General features: G+C 45.5%; 1 protein-coding gene across 3 annotated transcripts in view; it reads right to left on the bottom strand.

The window, feature by feature from the left end:
• Positions 1-24059, bottom strand: part of LOC138788993 (complement factor H-related protein 3-like) — a 97286-nt gene that overhangs the window by 13315 nt on the left and 59912 nt on the right. For 2 of the 3 annotated variants that reach the window (XM_069967468.1, XM_069967467.1), the window contains 2 exons: positions 6164-6343; positions 1318-1527 (listed from right to left, as the gene is read on the bottom strand). In XM_069967468.1, the coding sequence (XP_069823569.1) occupies positions 1318-1527; positions 6164-6343 (390 nt within the window). The remainder of the gene's footprint in view (positions 1-1317; positions 1528-6163; positions 6344-24059) is intronic. The other variant, XM_069967470.1, reaches the window with a different exon arrangement.

Genomic DNA, 24059 nt, shown 5'->3' on the forward strand with positions numbered 1-24059 from the left:
AAACTGCAGACATCAAACAAAAGGGGGGTAGGACAGCTTACAACTTTGTCTCCGGTTGGTGCATGAATTGGATTGGGGGTGAGGAACAGGGGGAAGGGCAAAAGGTCTGAGAGGCCAGTCTGGATCTAGGCTCAACACGATGGGCCGGTTTGAATTTCAACCAAGGAGCCCAGGTCTGTTCAAATTTAGTGTGAGACCGTAGTGTCCAACTCACCAACTCTTCCATAATGCTCCACTTTGGCCTAACAACTTGTCAAAGATGGTGGGGTAGTCTGTCTCTAGGGTGCAGGAATGAAAAGTTTGGCAACTGTAAGGAGGTGAACTAGAAGATTATATTTAGATAGTGGGGTGCGCGAGCTGGGTAGCCATAATAGGACCAGTTGTGGAGTAATAACAGTGGTCTGACCACACATCTCCTGAATATCTTTAGTCACTAGAGATGAGCGAACCTTGAGCATGCTCGAGTCGATCCGAACCCGAACGTTTGGCATTTGATTAGCGGTGGCTGCTGAAGTTGGATAAAGCCCTAAGGCTATGTGGAAAACATGGATATAGTCATTGGCTGTGTCCATGTTTTCCAGACAACCTTAGAGCTTTATCCAACTTCAGGAGCCACCGCTAATCAAATGCTGACCGATCGGGTTCTGATGGACTCGAGCATGCTCGAGGTTCGCTCATCTCTATAAGTCACCTGTTCCCAAAACATTTCAAAGAGCAGGGCATGTTCAGAAAATGTGCTTTAGCGTTTCCCTTGATTAGACACATCTCCAACAGGTATCGGTGGAGGTAAGCCTCCATCTATACAATTAGTGTGGCATATTGTACCAGCGAGTCGGAATTTTATAAGAGTTCTCTCCTGTGGAGGTAGAGAACCCATGTGAATAAGAGAGTGTATTTAACTTCTTCATGGGACAAGGAAATGTCAAGCTCGTCTTCCCAAGTGAAGAGGAAACTGAGTTTAGGCAGAAGGCCCAGGGTTAAGAGATGTGAATGCAGTTTGGATAGACATTTTGTGACGGGTTTCTTCAGAGATAGTAAAGTTTCAAAGCTTTTGGGAGGTCATCTCCAAGCCCTAGAGGGGAGAAAGGTCTTCAGCGAGGAAGTAAAGATATGTAAATGAAGAAAGTTCAGGGAGTTGGACGAGGGCCTAACAATGTGTCTATAGAGATGTCAACAAACGAGACCAGCTATTTTATTTCCAATGAAAACAAAGGTCGTATTTTGGGATCATTTTACTGTGTGTGAACACAGCCCAAAAATGTAACATTTATGCAGCATCTTGATTGTTAGTAACAAGAAACAATAAATGGCGCTTACTTCCAGAGAAGCATTTGCGATACCTAAAGTCTCCATCATAACATTCAATCATAAAAGATGCTTGATTCAGTCGTCTAAATCCTGTCAAACAGGTAACACCTAATTCTGTGCCGTGTAGATGAGCGCTGTCAAGAATAGATTTAGGATCATCAGATGGAAGCAGCTGAATATTGTGGGTACGGAGATCTCCGGTGGAGATTCTACATGGCTCTGAAGGGTAAAAAGGAAACAGATTACTTTCATCTCTTTTATAGCGCACTGTCAGGCTATGTTCACACTACGTATATTTCAGTCAGTATTGCAACCAAAACCAGGAGTGGATTAATAACACAGAAAGGCTCTGTTCACACAATGGTGAAACTGAGTGGATGGCCGCCATATAACATTAAATAACGGCCATTATTTCAATATAACAGCCGTTGTTCTAAAATAACAGCAAATATTTGCCATTAAATGGCGGCCATCCACTCAATTTCAACATTATGTGAACAGAGCCTTTCTGTGTTTTTAATCCATTCCTGGTTTTGGTTGCAATATAAGGACCACAATACTGACTGAAATATACGTAGTGTGAACCCAGCCTAAGTTGATCTTCCATATTGCAATACGGTAGCCATGTTGTACTCTTTTATATAATGGTATATAGACAGTATGATATTCTAACTTGCTTCTATATTCTGTGGAGCTAAAAGACTCTTTTTCCAAGTACCTGCTGGTACTGTAAGGTTTATGCATAAGCTAGTCTTATCTCTTACGTAAAGGGATCCAAGGGAGAAGATCCACCTGGTATTTATACATCTGTGATTTATATTAATGTAACCAAGAACTATTAATCTTTTCCCTATCTCACCGTCCCATTTTAACCTCCCCTTCTCACCCACCTTATCGTCCAGAAGGAAACAAGAATATAGCAGTTTGACCTCCCTTTTACATACTACCCCCTTCCTAAGTTTTTCTATTACTGGGCCTGAATCACAGATGCTTCCTTGATTCCTTTTTAGGTTCTCTCGGATTACAGCTTTACACCTCACATATTCCAACCAATATTTTTCATCTAAGTTGTATTCTTCTCTTAAGTTGGCCCAGCTTTTAATTTCTCCTCCTTGCATTACTTCCTTAGCTGTTTTTATTCCTGCTTCTAGGAAACCTTTCCCTGCTGCTGATCCGCCTAAACCACTAACCCCATCACTCAGCCACAGTGGAGCAAAATCCAACAGTCCATCTCTCTTAAGTTCTTTCTTAAGTTTTTTCCAAACCCTACTTAAAGATTTTACCATTACTAACTTCCTCCACTCTTTCCCTTCTAAAAGGCAACTCTCCAAAACCTGGAAGATGTCCCACACCCCTTCCCCTACCTTCTCTCTCAAATAACTGCAAAGATTATCTTGTCTCCATCTGGACAACCAGAAACATTCTGAGGCTAACAAATATTTTTCTACATTGGGGACTCCCAATCCTCCCCTTTCCAGGGGTACACATAGATGTTCAATGGGAGAGAATTCTTAAAGGTATTAAAGAAATATCCCGAGTAGGTTCTCTTAGAGTTATCCAATTCAATATTGTTCATCAGCTATATTACACCCCATTATTCTTGTCTAAGTTCAATGAGCGGAGGGGGGGTAATTGTCCAAGATGCGGAGTTGGTCGGGCTGGATTTGAACATATGATGTGGTCATGTGGGGCTCTTGGAACTTTCTGGGATGGGGTTCATAAGAAAACTATGGAAAAGGCAGAGTTAAGGTTTGATTTAGATCCAGTATTGGCTATTCTAGATGGGAGGGAGGGTAGGGAGGGGTAATTTAATTAGAGGAACACTTTAGGGTTATTGTTTTTTTCTTGCTCTCTTCTTTTTGTGGATTGTTAGCTGTGGGGCATCCCCGCGACCCTGGAGGTGTATGGTTTTGTGCATGGGGATAGTTGTGGAGGGGCTGGGCGGGGGGTGTCCCCCCCTGCTCACCCGGTCTGGGTTCCCCCCTGGGCCTGTTCTTAGCTAGAGATGTGTGTTGGGAATAGTTCTTGTATGTTATTTGCTGGAGTGGATGTATGTTCTTTTTTTTTTTTTTTTTTTTGGACCTTGGTTAGATCCGGATTGGGCGTGTCCCCTGTAAGATTGGAAATTTGTCAGTGCGGTGAGCCTGGACACTCGTACTGATCATAATACATAGTTGGACGCGTGTCTGGGTGGAAATGTATTGTGAGGTACTTTGCAGGTGATACTGTCAAGGGCCAACAATGATATGTTATGGAAGCATGCCCCCCTTGCGGACGCCGTGCACCCTCCCTTTATGGGGGGGATAGCGGGCGTGGGCAGGGGAGTATAGCTAAGTGTCTGGTTGTGTGGGCAGGATGGACACGTCAGACGGTGTACTGTGGTCCTTTTTTTTTTTCTCTCCCCTCCTCTTTCTATCTTGTGGATAATTGTGGTGTGGTGTTCTCTGGCTGGGGCTGGCTCGGGTGGGGGGGGCCTTCCCGGTGATTTGTTTCTTGTTTTTTTTTAAGGAGGAGATAGCTTTCAGAACCTCTTCTGCGGGGGAGGGCCAAATCTTGTGGTTGTTGAGAAGTAGTTTTTAGAAGTGATAAGTTACCAAGAAAGGATTGAATAGAAGAAATATTTCTCACTGTTGACCAGCAGAGGGAGCTAAAAAGAGAATCTGGAGTAGGCAAGCAACCAGTAATTTGACTGCTGCAAAGCTAGCCTTGATCTTTTCCCTGCTGGTGACCTCACATCTCCAATCCTCTTGTGTCTGTGTACAAATGGACATTTAATCCAATTCCACTGTACAGTGCCATTTTGTCAGTGTCTGCGCAGTAATAGCGTACAGCTGCTACAGTTTATATTCTGATTTCGTACCTTGTTTTTGACTGTGCTTCTGACCTCGGCTTGTATTCTCTTTGGTTCTGATTTTGTACTGTATTATTCTTCTGGTTATGATGCCCTGACATGTATTGGGTTATTTTGTTGTCTGCTGATTTGTGTCCTGACATTATCGTCTGTTGCTGACCCAGACTGACCATGTATACACCTGACGGCCCCTGCATGTAGCAGCGTAGGGACAGTCATCCAGTTGTCGATTGCAGCCTAGTGCAAGATCGGCAAGCAGGCAGGGACAGAGGCTGTGGGCAGGGACAGAGGATGTGTGCAGGGACAGAGGCTGTTGGTGAGATCAGGGCTCACACTTTCCCCCTGATGTGATAGTTTCACGTTACATTTAGTGGTAACATAAAAAGTGTCACTACAAAGTACCATTGGTCTCTTATAGAGGCTGTACATGGAAAATTAAAAGAATTCTCCTTCTAAAAGGAGAGGATGAAAAGATGAAAACATTAAAATTAAAGTTATCTGCGTCATTAAGGGTTTCAATAAATTTTTCAGTGGCTCATAAAGGACTCTGGTATTAAAATTATAAGTGATAGCCAGCATGGTTTTATAAATGCTTATATGTAACATAGAAACATAGATGATTTTGGCAGAAAAAGCCCCTCTGATCCATCTAGTCTGCCCCTTTAATATTTCTGCTCTTATTATTTTAGGATAGATAACTGTTTATCTCAGGAAAGGTTACATTCAGTTATTGTAGATTCACTACAACATCTGCTGGAAGTTTGATCCAAGCATCTACTACTTTTTCAGTAAAGTAATATTTTCTCACATTGTTTCTGACCTTTCCCCCAACTAACCTATCACTGTGTTCTCCTGTTCTTGAGTTCAGGGTACTTTATGTAATATACCTTGAGGCTCAGTACTGGGTCTGTTTTGATTTACTTATTAAAGATATAGAGAAGGGGATTTACAGCAATGCTTCGAATAGAGTCATTAATAGAGAAGAATCTGGCCACAGAAAAGAAAACAAACGTATGGAAAAAACAAAATGCACCATATGCAGAATTTACGTTTTTTGGTTAGTTTTTTTTTGAGGGCCAAAAAACATCACAAAAAACAACTGTGAGGGCACCTTTATAGTGCCTAAAAAAAGCTCTACATTGTAATCCATTTTCTTTCTTCTTCTTGGTTTTTCTCCCGATTTTCTACAATTAATAAAGTCCAAATCACTTTGCATGCAGATTCTGTTCAAACTGTATTTCACAGCTCTACGTGGTGACAGGTCAGCTATGTATTTTTGGATTTGATTTGTGGTCCTGCCTTGGGCGCTGACTGGCTGATCGGGTTTGCCACGACATGACCCAGGTCCCCACTGAAACCAGGAAGTGGATGGGGGACCAGGAACCAGAGTGGAGGACAAGCGGACTCAAGAGCTGGAGCCAAGGTAACTGCAGGACCATATTAACAGCTGCTGCTGCCCTAGGCACTAAACCTGAAGACACCCTATCTTGCGTAGCGTGGAGGAGAGTGGTTTTGGCCACATGCATTTCTCTACATGAAGAAACATTGTCTGAATCGCATTTTCATGGTTTTTAACAGCTTAAAACATAAATTTCCACATTGAATCAATGATTAGAGCAGTCTGCATATTGTCTGAAGGAAATAGGTAGGTAATAGCTCCAGGCATCACAGCCATACCAGACCTGAACAACACCTCCACACCAGACCTGACCATACCTCCCCCAGGAGGTGGGAGACTTAAAAAAATAAAATCAACAAAAAAAGTTGTTTTCTTCCACCTGCTCCCTGGTGTTGCCCCCTGGAAGGTGCTGCCCTAGGCACCGGACTACGGGTGCCTAGTGGTAAATACGGCCCTGGGTAAGTGCACACTATTATGTTCAGTCACCTCCTTCTCGACTCTTTTGCAAACATATCAATGCACTGAATCAGGGAATAATTGTTATAATTGTTAGTAAGCAGCGTTCTTTTCTGTCAGTACAGCACATGTATATACTATAGACTTACTTGAAGCAACACATTTTGGATAACTTATTTTTCCCTGTTCACATTTGGCTTCCAGGTTATCTTCTGTCTTCAATTCTCCAATACACTGGAATGTGATTGTTTGTCCATTTTCCACTATAGAGCTTACACTGTAATTAATATTATTGGTAAGCATTGCAGATTCATCTAATACACAAAATCCTGAAAAAGAAATAAAATACAATTTAATTGTAAAGCTCAAATTAATATTCAGGAGAGCAGAGCAGGGCTGCAGGTTGAACCATCAGAGAGTTCAGTTGACTGAATGAGCATTGAATGGGATCCAGAAGCCTGTATTGTGTTGTAAGACAATTGATATACTTACCCATCCCAGTGCCTCTGCAGCACCGTGTCACCAGCCCTCTGACAGCCGCCAGACTTCATTGTCCCCCAGCTTCCTGCTATGACACAATCTGAGGGAAAGTACCCTCTTAGCCAGTCAATAACTGGCTTAGCAGGCACTCCTGAGCCCAGGTCATGTTGTCGCAGGAGCGGAAGCCAGAGGAGGCTGGCTGGGGGGCTGTGACCTGTGATGTGGTGCTGCGAGGGCACGGGGATAGGTAGGTATACATTCTTTATTATAATCCCCCCCACCCCCTTCCTTTTTGCCTTATGACAAAAATATGCTGCAGTATGCAAGTTACGGCTCTATTCTTGTCTCAAAATTATGGCTGCCCAAAAAGAGGGCTATAAAATGGCAAGGAAAAGACATTCTGTTAACAAAGCCTTAAAGGAGAAGTCTGGCCATTTTTAACCCCCCCAGGGCCAGGCTAATTTTCGCTTTAGTTTTTTCCTCCTCGTGTTTAAAAGGCCATAGCCCTTCCTTTTTTCACCTACAGACCACATGAGCTCTTATTTTTTGTGCCACTAGTTGTACTTTGCAATGACAGACTTAATTTTTCCATAAAACATGCTACAAAACCGGTGTAACAGGCCAGAGTATACCCCCAGCCCAGATTGTACCCGGGGTTAAAATGGCCTAGGCTAGATTATACCCTGGGTATATTTTGGCCTAGGCTAGTTTATACCCCGGGGTATATTTCGGCCTAGGCCAATTCATACCCCCCCTCAGGCCATTGTGTTTGCACTATTGTTTTATTTTTAGTTTTTGCTAATAAGATTTGTGCAAAATCTTTGCAAGATTTATTAAGGGTTTTGCGCTATTTTCTATCAGTTTCCACCACCTGCACCTTTTTTCAAGGTTTGCACTGGGAGGGGGTGGGGTTTTCTAGTAACTACTTTTATCATTAGATTTATCATGTGCAAATTTTCAGTTTTTGCACAAAATCCTCCCCTAGCGTAGCTTTTAAGCAAAGCTGTGCAAGGCTGGGTTCACACTGCAGTCTGTTTTTTTCCATTCACTTTTTGTAAAAAACGGATGAAAAATGGATGAAGAATACGGATGCATTTGTGTGCCTCCATTTGGATCCGTTTTTTCCATTGACTTCTATAATAAAAAAAGTTTTTTTAGTGTACACAAAAATATGGTCCACCACGTTTTTATGTACGCTAAAAAAAAAGATATGTTTTGATTCGTTTTAAATCCGTTTTTTTTTTTTTCTTTCTTTCTTTTTTTTTTTTTTGGATGGATGAAAAAAAAACGGACAGCAAAAATGCTGTGTGAATCCAGCCTTAGACATAAAAGATGTCTCAAGGCACTTGCGTCTAATAATGATTTTTGCGCAACAACCGTAAAATTTTACGCAGCCCATACAAAGCACCGCCTGCTCAAAAAAAAAATGTGTAGATGATAAATGCCACCATAGACTTTTATTACTTCAACCAGAAAAACTTGGCTGTTCATAATATAAGGAAATCATAACATCCTGAAACATCCTTTATGCTGCGTTTACACAGAGCAATAATTCGCCCGATCGTACGATTAACGATATCAAAACACATAAGTAAAATTGGTGAACGACTGTTTACACGGAACGATCTGCGAATTTATTGCGAACAACGATTTAAGAACATGTTGTAAGATCAAAATGAATGATTTTTCGCTTGTCGTTTGATCGTTCGCTGCGTTTACACATACGATTATTGTTTGAATTCGATTGTTATCGTGCAAATTCGAACGATTATCGTTCCGTATAAACGCAGCATAACATTGGCCAATTATCGGGTGAATATGAATCATTCACCTGATGAGCACATGACGTATCCTACACCGATCAGCACATGACGTGTCCTACACCGATCAGCACATGACGTGTCCTACACCGATCAGCACATGACGTGTCCTACATGGATCAGCACATGACAAGTAATACTCGGATCAGCCTAGGCTATTTTATACAGCGGGGTATAGTTTGGCCTACACTATTTTACATCCCAGAGTATAGTTCGGACTAGGCTATTTTATACTCTGGCCTAGGCTTTTTTTTTACCCCGGGGTATACTCTGGCCTAAGCTATTTTATACCCGGGGTATACTCTGGCCTAGGCTATTTTATACCCCCGGGTATATTCTGGCCTGGAGGGGTATATTTTGTCCTAGGCTATTTTATACCCTGGGGTATATTCTGGCCTAGGCCATTTTATACCCGGGTATAATCTGGACGGGGTTTAATCTGGCCTGCTACACCAGGGTGGGGGGACGAGGTGTTAAAACTGGCAAGTTATCTATGTTCTTAAAGTCGGTGCAATTACAACGATAGGCAACTTCTATAACTTTTATTTTATTTGATGGTTTTTAAAAATTTTAAATCTTTAAAAAAAAACATTGCTGTTGTCACGACTCTGGGGAAAATTCCTGTCCCGGCTGATGGACTGGCCGCTCAGTCAATCATAATTTAATAGTTCGGGCACCCCAGTCTCTGACTTGATGAGCAGCCAGTTAGAGATGAGCGAGTAGTGAAATATTCAAATTTTCGAATATCAAGTCGAGTAGACCCTGATACTCGACTATTCAATCGAATATCGAATCCCATTAAAGTCTATGGGAAAAAAATGCTCGAGACTTGAAAATCAAAATTCGACCACTTGGAGGTCACCATGTCCATAATGACCCCTCAGGAAATGATGCCAACATCTCTGGAATGCAACTGGGACAGCAGGGGAAGCATGCCTGGGTGCATCTAACACGCCAAAGTTGCAGTATTACGCCAATATCACAGCCTATCAACTATACACTCCAAACACAATATAACCTCTATGTAAAGTGGAAAAAATTCATAGAAAGCTTCTTTCCTTTACAGTAGTATGGACAGAAAGCCACATTTTAACGCAAAGAAATATGTTTATGCCCCCTTTTAAATCACGTTGCCAATGACAAGCACAGATTACATAGGCAAGAGGGATGTGTGTGATGCGGTCAGAATGTTCTCTTAAAATTTTCAAAGTCATCTGCCACTTCCATATGCTCGTATTAGAATGCCCTACAGCAGGCAACAGGCGTTCAACTTTATTATATGGCACACAGTATGTAGAAGAGTAGTACCACACTTAGTTTTTTTTCGCCTTAGCACACAAGGAGTATACAGCCTTATACCCTCATTGATGTAATGCAAGAATGCCCTACAGCAGGCAACAGGCGTTTGACTTTATAATGTTTGCACAGTTTTTGAGTGATCTTGATGAGAAGTGTGGTTCTGGGTTCGACAATGTGTAATACTTGGGGTGGTAACCGTAATTACAAAAGAAAGGAGTTTGTTTAGTAGACGCATTCACATGATTGTTCAGAGCAAATTCTGCCATAGACAGGTAATCAGCCCACTTATTTTGGTTTTCAGATAGAGATGAGCGAATAGTGAAATATTCGATTTAATTGGATTCGATTTGAATAGCTCCTGATATTCGACTATTCGAATCCCATTATAGTCTAATGGGAGAAAAATCCTTGGGACTTCAATATTGGGAAATCAATATTCGACGATTCGGATGTCACCAAGTCCAAGACATCTTTAGAAAGTGATGCAAACACCTCTGGAATGCATGTGGGAAAGCAGGGAAGCAGTATTACAGGGAACGGTATTACCGGCAATTAGCAATTTCCGGCAATAATGACGATCCCTGTACTAGTTATTTTTAATTAATAAAACAAAGTTTCGTTCTAAAAAAGTTATTTTCGTTGTACAATAGCTTTTGCAATTAATTTGTCAGGATCAGGTGATACAGACACAACAAGACAGTGGGCCCTAGGTCTGAACCCACCCACTGTCCCTGCCTGCTTGCCTCGATCGGCCCTAGGTGGCCGTGGACAACCATGTAGACATTCCCTGCGATGATAAAGTGCACACAGAACGAGACGGACGAAAAACATAAAAGAATGGTAAACAAGCCTGGTCAAATCCAAACAGGCAACGCAGTACAAAATCAGCAGGCAAAGGGATCGTCAAATAGTCAGGCAGAAGGTCGGATAACAAGTCGAGTCAAACAGAGGGATAAGGAAAGGGGTTCGCAGGAATATATGGGGGAGCTGGAACCAGGAGTTTACCTAAATAGCCAGCGCTGGAACTGTGCCTTAGCTTTGTTTTATGCTGAGCAAGAGTCCGGACCGGATCCTAATTGGACCGGCGCTCTGATCCTCCAGGCTGCAGACAGGCAGATAAACTCATCAATCAAACAGGCCACCCAGCTGTATAATCAAGTCCCACAGCTTCTCAGCTTAACTCCTGCATAGCCAGAAAGCTGAGAAGCAAGCGGGTGTGTCACACAAAAGCAAAACAGACCCAATTCAGACCAGGTTACTGCACAATAGTGACATAAATATACTGTTAATAAAATATATATATATATATATATATATATATATATATATATACAGTGGTGCCTTGGATTACGAGCATAATTCGTTCCGGGACCATGCTTGTAATCCAAATCCACTCTTAAACCAAAGCAAATTTTCCCATAAGAAATCATTGATATTCAAACAATTGGTTGCACACCCCAAAAATAATGATTTATTATTCTGAATAACATGTAAAATAGATAAAAAAAAAACATTCAGAGACAGCAGAATATGTGATATTATAAGTCACTGTACAGTAATGGAGAGGATGGGAAACACAAGGGCGGACAGAGACTGCAGGGAGCATGAAGAAATTAGCAGGGAAGATGTGGGCAAATACATGCAGAGCTCTCTGTCTGGGGAGAGAGGGGTTACAGCTATGGAGATAACCTCCACAGTCCTGTCCCCTGATGTAAGCCCCAGCCTGAAGTGGATCTTCTATGATTTGGAAGGTGAGGGAGTCTTTCTGGGTCAGAGTACAGGGCTGTAGACCCCGCTATGCAGACCATGTCCCTCCTCCACTCGCGCTCCCACCCAGTACAGGGAGCTCTTAAACCAAAGCAATGCTCTTAAACCAAGTCATAATTTTGCAAAACTGTGAGCTCTTAAACCAAAACGCTCTTAACCCCTTAAGGTCAAAGCCTATTTTCGTTTTTGCGCTTTTGCTTATTTCATTTTAAGTTTAAAAGTCCATAGCGCTTGAATTTTTTCACCTAGAGACGTATATGAGCGCTTATTTTTTGCGAAACCAATTGTACTTTGCAATGACAGGCATTATTTTTCCATAACATATGCTGCGAAACCGGAAAAAAATCATTTGCGCTGTCAAATTGAAAAAGAAACGAATTTGTTTTGATTTCGGGGAGTTTTGCATTTACGCCGTCCGTCCTATGGTAAAACTGACTTGTTATGGATATTCCTCAAGTCGTTACGATTACTATGATATATAACATGTATAACTTATATTGTATCGGATGGCCTGTAAAAAATTCAAACCATTGTTAACAAATATACGTTCCTTAAAATCGCTCCATTCCCAGGCTTATAGCGCTTTTATCCTTTGGTCTATGGGGCTGTGTGAGGTGTCAGTTTTTGCGCCATGATGTGATCTTTCTATCGGTACCTTGATTGCGCATATACGACTTTTTGATCGTTTTTTATTACATTTTTTCTGGATTTGATGCGACCAAAAATGCGCAATTTTGCACTTTGGAATTTTTTGGCGCTGACGCCGTTTACCGTGTGAGATCAGAAATGTGATTAATTAATAGTTTGGGCGATTACGCGTGCGGTGATACTAAATATGTTTATTTATTTATTTATTTATTTATATTTATAAAATGGGAAAAGGGGGGTGATTTGGACTTTTATTAGGGGAGGGGATTTTTTATTAATAAAAACATTTTTTTACTTTTTTTTTTTTACTGTAACTAGAAGCTTCCCTGGGGGATTTGTATATAGACAGCACTGATCTCTCATAGAGATCAATGCTGTGTATATACACAGCAAAGATCGATTAGATCGGTCATAGATTACTATGGCCTGCTGCAGGCCATAGCAATCTATTGCCGAGCCGGGATCAGCGTCCCACTAGACACCAGGGCAGTGTGAACACAGCATCTAAGTGCAGCTGTCAGGTTTGACAGCTGCACTTAGAGGCTTAATTAGCCGGCGCGGCAACGGGACCCGCGCCGGCTAATAGAGGCACTGCCCGGCTGCACGGGACCCCGCTCTGAACACCCCGAGCGGCACCATGACGTATCAGATACGTCATGGGTCGCTAAGGGGTTAAACCAAGTTACTCAAACCAAGGTACCACTGTGTGTATATATATATATATATATATATATATATATATATATATATTTGTATACTTATTTATTTACTGTATATTTAATTGCAAAAGTATGTATTCATTTTAATTATGCTATTGTACAACGAAGATAACTTTATTAGAACGAAAATGTGCTTTATTAATTAAAAAGTAATTATTACAGGAAGCTCTATTAATGCTGGCAATTCATATTGCCGGTAATACAGCTCAATGTACTAATTAATACTTTACTTTAATTGAAACAGCAAATGTTTCTTCTAATGATGCTATTTTTTTTTATCACAATAGCAACATTAGAAGAAACATTTAGATTTATAAGTCCGCTCAGTTGATCGGCTGAGCGGACATATAAGGAGCCAGTCCCCGTCACACTGAGCTCAGTGTGCCGCGGACCAGCGAAGACAGAAGATAGAAGACATCGGAGGGTGAGTAGAAAGCTCCCCCCCCTCTCCCCTGCACTGCACCCATCACAGCAAGGAAGGGGGGTCACTTAACCCCTTCATGCTGGTATGGGTGTAGTCTGACATCAGTCTGGCCCCCAAGGGGTTAAGTGGGGACCCTTACTTAACCCTCTGGGGGCCAGATTGTTCAGTATGGCACCCAAAGGGTTAAGGGGGATGCAATGCATCCTCCTTTAACCCCTTGGGTGCCACACTGTAAGCAGCGATCTGTAAAGATGTTGCATACTATAAGGTGCATAATACCATTTACAATGATGGGTGTTGTGTTCCTGTTTGTGCTTTTTTGTGTGTTTCTCCCTTTTCGTTTTTCAGATATCGGTATCCTGTGGATTACGACGGATTCGGTGGACTACGGTGATGACCAGCAGTTGTTGGGATATTTTTTTTAATAAATGGTCAACAAAGGGTGTGGGGGTATTTTTATTTGAATAAAAAAATATTTTTGACTTGTGTCTTGTCTTTATTTCTTTACTATATAGACTTAGTAATGGATTCAATCTATTAGATGGCTTCCACTACTAAGTCGGGGCTTAGTGTTAGCCGGTATAAAATGGCTAACACTACCCCCCCCCCATTACCGCCCAGTACCCAATGCCACCAGGGGTACTGGGAAGAGCCGGGTGCCAGTGGTCCCGGAGCATCAAAATTGGCGCTCCTATACTGAGCGGCAGCAGGCTGGTAATATTAAGGCTGGGGAGGGCCAAAACAAACTGCTGTTGCTTGGTTTTTAACCCGGCTGGTTATGAAAATAGGGTGGACCCTATGCGTTTTTTTTTTTATTATTATTTATTTAAAAGAAAAAAAAAATGTATAGAGTCCCCCCTATTTTCATAACCAGCTGGGTTAAAAACCAAGAAACAGCAGCCTAGTAACACCAGGGTGGGAAGGGCCATTTGTTTTGGCCCTCCCCAACCTAATTATTACCAGCCTGCTGCCGCCCAGTCCAGGAGCACCAATTTTGATGCTCCGGGACTACTGGCACCCGGCTCTTTCCAGTACCGCTGGTGGCATTGGGTACTGGGGTAATAGTGTGTGGGGGGTTAGTGTTAGCCATTTTATACCGGCTTACACTAAGCCCCGACTTAGTAATGGATTCCCTCTATTAGACAGCTTCCACTACTAAATCTATATAGTAAAGAAATAAAGACAAGACACAAGTGATATTTTTTTTTTATTCAAATAAAAACACCCCCACACCCCTTGTTGACCATTTTATAAAAAACAAAAATCCAAACAACGCTGGTCATCGATGTAGTCCACCGAATTAGTCGTAAGCCACCGGATACCGATACCTGAAAAAAAAAAGGGGAGAAACGCACAAAAAACACACAAACAGGAGCAAAACACCCGTCATTGTGAGCTGTGTTGTGCACCCTACAGTATGCAGCATCTTTACAGATCGCTGCTTACAGTGTGGCATCCAAGGGGTTAAAGGAGGATGCATTGCATCCCCCTTAACCCTTTGGGTGCCATACTGAAAAATCGGGCCCCCAGGGGGTCAAGCAAGGATCCCAACTTAACCCCTTGGGGGCCAGACTGATATCAGACTGCACCCATACCAGCAAAGAAGGAGTTAAGTGACACCCCTTGCTGGGATGGGTGCAGTGCAGTGGAGGGGGCAGAGCTTTCTACTCAACCTCCCAGGTCTTCTATCTTCTGTCTTCTCTATTTGCCGGAGCCCGGCACAACGAGCTCAGTGTGTCGACTCCGACTCCTTAGGGTAAATTCACGCGAATACGCAGCTATATCTGCAGCAGTTCCCGCCCCTGTGAATTCCAATGTAATTACATACTCGCAGCCGTAATGTCATCCCGCTGCCAGTATGTAAGTCCCAGCCCCATTAACCCCCGCCGCCGGTAATACCGTGTCCTGTAATATTGCTTTCTTTCTTTCCCAGGGAGCATAAACTTTATTAAAACAGCTAAAAAATTGTTTAGCTGTTTTAGTAAAGTTCATTTAGATTCGAATATTCGATCACATATTCGAACTCAAATCTTTCGAATAGTGCAGTGTTCGATTGAACAGTTATTGCTCAAAAGACTGGTTAACCCTTTCTGTCCGACGATTAATCTCCAGGTGGAACGCTGATGAGAATGAAAAAGAAAAGAGATACCTAGCAGATCACAAAAAGCTCTCCAAAATTTTGACACAAATTGCACACCTCGGTAAGAGACTATATTTGAGAGTATCCGTGCAACCGGAGGATGTCACGTGGAAACAACTTAGCAAGAGTCTAAGCATTGGGTAGTTTCTTCAAAGCCACCAAGTGGCACATCTCACTAAAACGGTCCACAGTCACCCAGATTACCGTCTTTCCCTGTGATGGTGGGAGACTGGTAAAAAAATCCATCAAAACATGGGACCAAGGACAACTAGGCAAGAGTAGGGGTTGTAATAGTCCCTCTGGCAGTGATCTTGGGATCTTAGCCTGGGAGCACATCTCACAAGACTTGACATATTCCTGAACAGCTTTTTGCTAGGAAGGCCACCAACATGAGCGAGACAACAAAATAACCAATACCAGCAACACCAAGATGACCAGCTAAATTAGATGTATGCTCCTCTTTCAATACCGCTCGTCTCAAATTCAAGGAAACAAACAGTTTTTCTGAATTTAAGAATAGCATTAGTAAGATCAAATGTCATATTACCACAAATAATACCAGGGGGTAGGATATTCTCGGGTTCCTTCTCGAGTGTTTTACCACCCCCGAAACTTCAAGACAGAGCGTCAGCTTTAATGTTTTCAGTGCCAAGATGACAGGTAACAATGAAGTTATAAAGTCATGGCATAAAAAGACGATTAAGCCTGGGTAACGTGTAGGCAGTTGTTGGCCCATTGAAGGTATATATCTGGGTCGGTGGGAGGGTCAGTGCACGAGAGAAAGGGGTTGGCTGGGAGGGTTTATGTTGGGGTAGTTTGTTTTCTGTTATGTTTTGGGAAGCTGTCCTCACCTAGTGATAATGTAACATAGAGTTCAGGAGAAACTGGACTTTCCTATAAAGACTTGGAACGAGTTGGTGGGGAAGATGTTGTAACGCCTGGAGTAGTGGATCCACTGGACCGTCACCAGCGATGGCACTAACCTCCCCAGGGAGCGGAGTCTAAGGGGCCACTGGTTTTCACCAGAGCCTACCGCAAGGCGGGATGGACTTGCTGCGGCAGGCGACCCCCAGGTCGCTACCCCTGGCTTGGTTGCTGGTGACGGCAGGCGAGGCGTGGCAGGAGCAGTAGGCAGGAGATGGTGCTGCAGAGGTCAGTGGACGTAACCGCAGGTGACAGGCTGTACACAGGAACAGTGGTGACGCAGGGGAACAGGGACCAGGAATAAGGACTAGGGACCAGGTGGCGGATAGGAATCAGGAACAGGGACTAGGAACCAGGTAGCGGACGGGAATCAGGAACAACAGGGAGCTGGGCCAAACGCTATGGGAAGCATGTAGAGGCTCCAACACCTGTGGTGGGGCAGGGCTGGAATAAATAGGGAGTGATTGGTGCAACTAGCCAATTAGGGGCGGACTGGCCCTTTAAACCTGAGACAGCCGGCGCGCGCGCGCCCTAGGAGGCGGGGACGCGAGCGCCGGCCGGCACAGACGGAGGCAGGAGCGGGACCAGGTAAGGCGCCCCCCGGGGCCGAACATGTAGCAGCGCCGGGTCCCTGCACAGGGACCCCGGCAGCTGCATGAGATGGAGGGAGGTCGCGGCGGCGGCCCGGAGCACGGGACGCCGCCGCGGCCGTGACAGATGTCATGTAACAATCCATATGTGTACTGTATATTTCCTGGAATTGACAAACTATGATTTGTTGTATATGTATATAAAAAATCTAATAAAAATATGTTAACATATAAAAATAACAAGTAAAAAATTACGCCAAGCGTTCTTGCCTGGGGTTCAACCTTTTAGCTTTGTCTAGAGTGAATTTTTATGATCAGTAAGGACCGTGACCTGGTGTCTGGCCCTCTCTAGGAAATGTCTCCAGTCCTCTAAAGCTAGCAACTCATGGTTGCCAACATCATAATTGATTTCGGGCCTGGAGAATTTCCTGGAGAAGAATGCTACGGGCCTCAAGTTGGTAAATGTTTCCTTACCTGTGTCAGACTCTATCAGAAGATTGAAGACCTGACTGCTTGGAGGAAGATAGGAGACCTCTGGTAGTCAGGCCATGTGATCGGGACCCCCGCAGACATGCTTCACCTAAGCAGCCTATGTGTCACTTTATGCTTTTTGCATATGCTGCCACAGAAAAGATTGTACAAGTGACGGACAAGTGCGTTACATACACAGCTATATGCAAAGTCACTGTACTAACATGAAAGGTTTGGCATGACAGAAAATGTATGTAGTGTGTGCCCCTAGAATCAATTTCCCTGGTGGGCCCAAGGTACCGTAGTGTAACGCCTGGAGTAGTGGATCCACTGGACCGTCACCAGCGATGGCACTAACCTCACCAGGGAGCGGAGTCTAAGGGGCCGCTGGTTTTCACCAGAGCCCGCCGCAAGGCGGGATGGACTAGGTCGCTACCCCTGGCTTGGTTGCTAGTGACGGCAGGCAAGGCGTGGCAGGAGCAGTAGGCAGCAGATGGTGCTGGCAGAGGTCTGTAGGCATAACCGCAGGTGACAGGCTGAACACAGGAGCAATGGTGTAACAGGGGAGCAGGAACCAGGAACAAGGACTAGGGACCAGGTAGCGGATAGGAATCAGGAACAGGGACTAGGAACCAGGTAGCGGATAGGAATCAGGAACAACAGGGAGCTGGGCCAAACGCTATGGGAAGCATGTAGAGGCTCCAACACGAGGGACAGGGCACGCTGGGATTTATAGGGAGTGATTGGGTGCAACTACCAATTAGGGACGGACTGGCCCTTTAAATCTGAGACAGCCGGCGCGCGTGCGCCCTAGGAGGCGGGGACGCGCGCGCCGGCCGGCACAGACGGAGACCAGAGCAGGACGAGGTGAGGCGCCCCCCGGGGCCGAACAGACAGTAGCGCCGGGTCCCTGCACAAGGACCCCGGCAGCTGCGTGGGACAGAGGGAGGTCGTGGCGGCGGCCCGGAGCACAGGACGCCGCCGCGGCCATGACAGTACCCCCCCTTTGGCCTCCCCCTCTTTCTAGCCTGCAGGAACCTCTTGATGAGATCTTTGTCCAGGATGTTAGCCTCAGGTTCCCAGGACCTCTCCTCAGGACCAAATCCTTTCCAGTCCACCAGTAAGAATTGTCTCCCTCTGACAGTTTTCATGGCCAGAATGTCTTTAACAACGTAGACGTCGTCAGAGACGGCTTGTGGAACAGAGAACGGAGACTTATCGGAGAACCGGTTAAGGACCACTGGCTTCAAGAGGGAGACATGGAAGGCGTTCGGAATCCGCATAGTAGGGGGTAGGCGGAGTTTGTAGGTGACAGGGTTGATGCGTTTTAGCACCGAGAAAGGACCAAGGAATCGAGGACCCAACTTGTAGCTGGGAGTCTTGAGTCGAACATATTTGGCCGAGAGACAGACTTTGTCACCTGGAAGAAAATTCGTGGCAGGTCTCCTCTTCTTATCAGTCTGGTCCTTCATGCGTTCAGAGGCTTTGAGTAAGGACTGTCGAGTTTGTTCCCAGATCGACTGCAGGTCAGATAACAACTCCTCCACGGCTGGGACCCCAGAGGATGGAGAGAGAGGCAGAGGAGGACGAGGGTGATGCCCGTAGACCACATAGAAAGGAGACTTGCCTGTGGAACTCGAGTCCAGATGGTTATAGGAGAATTCCGCCCATGGAAGTAGATCGGACCAGTTGTCTTGGCGGCTGGAAACAAAATGACGTAGGTAGTTACCCAGGATCTGATTAACTCTCTCCACTTGCCCGTTAGTCTGGGGATGATAGGCCGATGAGAAGTCCAGCTTCACTTGGAGCTGCGAGCAGAGGGCACGCCAAAACTTGGAGACAAATTGAGAGCCTCGGTCGGACACAATGTGAAGAGGAAGTCCATGCAGGCGGAAGATGTGTCGGAAGAACAACTGAGCCAGACGAGGAGCAGAGGGTAGTCCAGGAAGGGCCACGAAGTGAGCCATTTTAGAGAAGCGGTCAGTCACCACCCAAATGACTGTATTGCCCGCAGATGGAGGTAGGTCCGTGATGAAATCCATCCCAATGTGGTGCCAGGGATGGTCCGGGACTGGCAAGGGCAAAAGTAGGCCGGCAGGTCTTTGACGGGGAGACTTATTCCTGGCACAGACTGCGCAAGAAGCCACAAAGTCCTTGACATCCTGGAGGAGATTGGGCCACCAGTAGTGACGGGAGATCAATTGCCCGGTCTTTTGAGCTCCTGGATGCCCGGCCACCAAAGAGGAATGCCCCCACTTCAAGATACGTTTTTTGGAGTGCGGGGCGCACATAAGTCTTACCGGGAGGCAGTCTCTGCAGAGCAGAAGTGGCAACTGGTACTAGGCGATCGGGAGGTATTATGTGACGAGGAGATTCCTCTTGCCCCATGACATCGGATGCTCGGGATAATGCATCGGCCTTTATATTCTTCTCGGCTGGACGGAAATGAATGGTAAAGTTGAACCGAGAGAAGAAGAGGGACCACCTGGCCTGCCGGGGATTGAGGCGTTGAGCCGACTGGAGGTAGAGGAGGTTCTTATGATCCGTGTAGATGTTAACGGGATGTTTAGCCCCCTCTAGGAGATGACGCCACTCCTCCAGTGCCAACTTAATAGCCAGGAGCTCACGGTCTCCAATCGTATAGTTCCTCTCGGCAGGGGAGAAAGTCTTAGAAAAGAACCCGCAGGTTCTGGTCTTGCCTGATGTGTCCCTTTGCGAGAGGACGGCTTCTGCGCCCACAGAAGTTGCATTGACTTCAAGAGAAAATGGCCTGGAGACATCCGGACGGACTAGAGCAGGAGCAAAGGCAAAGGCAGACTTTAGGCTATTGAAGGCTTGTTCGGCCTCTGGAGGCCAACGTCTGGGATCCGCCTTCTTCTTGGTGAGAGCCACTATGGGTGCGAACAGGGTAGAGAAGTGAGGGATGAATTGCCGATAATAGTTGGCGAATCCTAGGAAACGTTGGATAGCTCTAAGTCCCACAGGACGTGGCCACTGGAGGACAGCTGAGAGCTTGGCCGGAACCATTTGTAGACCCTGATCGAAGACGATATATCCAAGAAACGGAAGACTGCGCTGATGGAAAACGCACTTCTCAAGCTTGGCGTATAGATGATTGACCCGTAGTCTTCGTAAGACCTGACGCACTTGTGCCACATGAGTCTGCTGGTCAGGGGAGAAGACCAAAATGTCGTCAAGATAGACAATGACGCAGACATAGAGGAGGTCTCGGAAGATATCGTTCACGAATTCCTGGAAGACCGCTGGGGCATTGCATAGGCCGAATGGCATGACCAGATATTCGTAGTGCCCATCTCTGGTGTTGAAAGCGGTCTTCCATTTGTCTCCTTCACGAATACGGATCAAGTTATACGCTCCCCTGAGATCCAGCTTGGAGAAGATCCTAGCTCCACGAAAACGGTCGAATAGTTCGGGGATTAGCGGAAGAGGATAGCGGTTCTTGACAGTCACCTTATTTAAGCCCCGGTAGTCTATGCATGGGCGGAGGGAACCGTCCTTCTTCTGCACAAAGAAAAATCCAGCGCCAGCGGGAGATGTGGATTTACGAATGAAGCCCTTCTGTAAGTTCTCCCGGATGTAGGAGGACATGGCTTCAGTCTCGGGCACAGAGAGGGGGTATACTCGAACCCGTGGAGGAGAAGTTCCTGGAAGAAGGTCAATAGGGCAATCATAGGGCCAATGAGGTGGTAGAGAGTCCGCCTCCTTAGCCGAGAAGACATCAACGAAGTCTTGGTAATCCTCCGGTAGTCCAGACAGAGGCTTGGCGTAAGCAGGTGACCTCGTAGAGCATTTGGGTTGAGGAGACCTCAGACACCTATTTGGACAGTCCTGGCCCCAACTGAGAACCTCCCCAGTTCTCCAGTCAAGCTTAGGGGTATGTAATTGCAGCCAAGGAAGACCCAGCAGGATGTTGGAAGAGGAATGGCGCAAGACGTAGAAGAAGATCCTCTCCTTATGTAAGGCGCCCACCTGGAGGATTAGGGGTACAGTCTGGCAGTGTACTGCTTCGTTAAGAATCTCGCCCGTGACCGAAGAGATAGACCGGGGTTGAGCTAGCTGGATCATGGGTAGCCGCCATCTTTGGACCAACGAAGCAGAAATGAAACTGCCAGCAGCGCCAGAGTCGATGAGGGCAGTGGTCTGGAGAACTTGCCCAGAGGGTGTCTGGATGGAGACTGGCATAGTCAACCATGGAGAGGTGGCATTCACACCTAGGGAGGCCTCTCCCACCGGACCTAGGTGCGAGCGTTTCCCGGACGCTGAGGATGTTGGGGACATCTCTGCCGATAGTGATCAACACCACCGCAATAAAGGCAGAGATTCAGCTCCAGTCGACGGGCCCTCTCATCAGTCGTCAGGCGAGCTTGTTCCACCTGCATAGGCACTTCTGGAGACGACTGAGGCATAGGAGCAACGGGATTCTGGAACACCGGTGCCAGACGAGGGTGACGACGGGGCAGACTCAGACGCCGTTCTTGCCGGACCTCTTCCTCTCTCTCGGAAAACCTGGTGTAGACTCTGGTAGCCAGTAGAATGAGTTCGTTCAAGGAGGTAGGCAGGTCTCGGGCAGCGAGCACATCCTTCACTCGACTGGACAGGCCCTTTTTAAAGGTGGCAATTAGAGCGGCCTCAATCCAGTCTAGTTCTGCAGCCAGGGTGCGGAACTGGATGGCGTAAACACCAACGGAGGAAGTTCCTTGGGATAGATTGAGGAGAGCAGTCTCAGCCGAAGACGCACGGGCAGGTTCTTCAAAAACAGAGCGGAACTCGGACAGGAAGATTCGGAGATTGGCAGCAACAGGATCATCACGGTCCCATAGTGGTGTGGCCCAGGCCAGAGCTCTACCTTCCAATAGGCTGATAATGAAAGCCACTTTAGAGCGCTCGGTGGCAAACTGACTGCTTAGAAGTTCGATATGCATAGTGCATTGGGTCAGGAATCCTCTGCACAACTTGGGGTCACCTCCATATTTACTTGGGAGAGCCAGTCGTAGTTTAGAAGAGGCTGCAGGAGGTGATGACTGCTGAGCTGTGGTATGCTGCTGTATGGCTGCAGTCAGTTTTTTAAACTCCTTTTATTGAAGGATAAAGAACAGACACAAGCATTACATATGTCATATCGTCACAAGTACATGACAGCTCAGCAGAGCAGAAAGAAGTATACTTGCATCCAAGAAATATTAAAACATAAGAGAAAATTGGCAGTACAGAAAAGAGAAGGTAGTACAATGTAGCAAACATTACATAGGTTACATCATAACTGAAAGAAACATCCGCATATAAACATTACACGAAGTCATACTAGTTCCCTCCTTGAGGGGAAGGGAGATTGTGTTCACCAATCCGTATAAATCGACTAGGCTGAAATGCCGTCAGAGGTGAGTCACACCACCATCCCCATACCTTGCGAAACTTTCCAGGGCAGCCTCTGTGCTTGTATACAATAAACTCATACGACAGTGTGGAATTGACTAGTTTTTTCCATTTACCCACTGAAGGGGGTCTGACGTCCATCCATCTCATCGCAATTGTCTTTCGAGCCATGAATAGAGATGCTCTAAGGAAAATTCTACAGTGATGTGGCCACTCCTCCTCGTCCAGTAAGCCTAACAAACATATTTTGGGGGTACATGGTACCGGGATACCTATCATCTGAGACAACTGGACTGTTATTTCCTGCCAAAAAGATCCAACATCTGGACAAGTCCAGATCATATGCCAAAAGTCGGATCTCGGGTAGTGGCATCTATGACATTCCTCCGAGGGGTACCTACCCATTCTATGCATCCTAACAGGGGTGAGGTAACTTTGGTGGATGATAAACAACTGTGTCAATTTATTGTTAACGGCAGGGGAAACATATAGATGAGAGGATAGGACGTCAGACCACTCGTCCTCAGACAACTCTCCTAAGGAAGAGCGCCACCTGTCTTCCACTGGTAGAGGATTATTCTCTATTCGGTACTGTATGAGGAATGAGTATAGTGCAGAGATCAGGCCTCCAGGGCCCTGAGATCTAAACACACCGATAAGAGGATAATCTGAGAAGGGTAGAGAGGGTCTCGGGAACTGGGCGTTGAAAGCGTGCCGAAGTTGTAAGTATCTGTACATGGATCCCCGTGGTAAGTCAAACTTGTCTTGCAATTGTTGGAATGAGCAGAAGACCTGGCCCCGACACACATCCCCCACTGTACAGACACCATGTCGTATCCAGAAGCGGGGTTCCAGGTGTTCAGAAAAATGTGGCAGATTAGGGTGATACCATAAGGGCGTCTCTATCATCACTCCCTGATAATGTAGCAATTTTTTGACTGCGCCCCACACTTGTGATGCTAACTTGTGTAGTGGTAAAAGCCGGGACTGTTTCAAATAGCCACCCTCCAAGACCGGCCATAAATGCTGGAGGTCCAGGAAGTGAGCCAAATGATGTTCCCTATTAGGTAAAATCTTTGCCTCCACCCACCTCTCGAGATACCTCAACTGTCCCGCCAGATAGTACAAGTAAATGTCTGGGAGAGACATTCCACCATAAGCCTTGGGCCTCTGAAGTGTCAGTAAGCTCAGTTTGGATCTAGATGCCCCCCACACAAAGGATGGAAATAAAGAGTGCAAGTTTCTGAAAAAGGACATGGGAACTGGGGCTGAAGCATGTTCCAGTATATACAGGCATTTAGGCAATATCACCATTTTAATGAGATTAATACGTCCAGGCACTGCTAGAGGGAGAGTCGACCAAATCTTA

The sequence above is a fragment of the Dendropsophus ebraccatus genome, chromosome 4, assembly GCF_027789765.1.
Source record: "Dendropsophus ebraccatus isolate aDenEbr1 chromosome 4, aDenEbr1.pat, whole genome shotgun sequence".
NCBI lineage: Eukaryota > Metazoa > Chordata > Amphibia > Anura > Hylidae > Dendropsophus > Dendropsophus ebraccatus.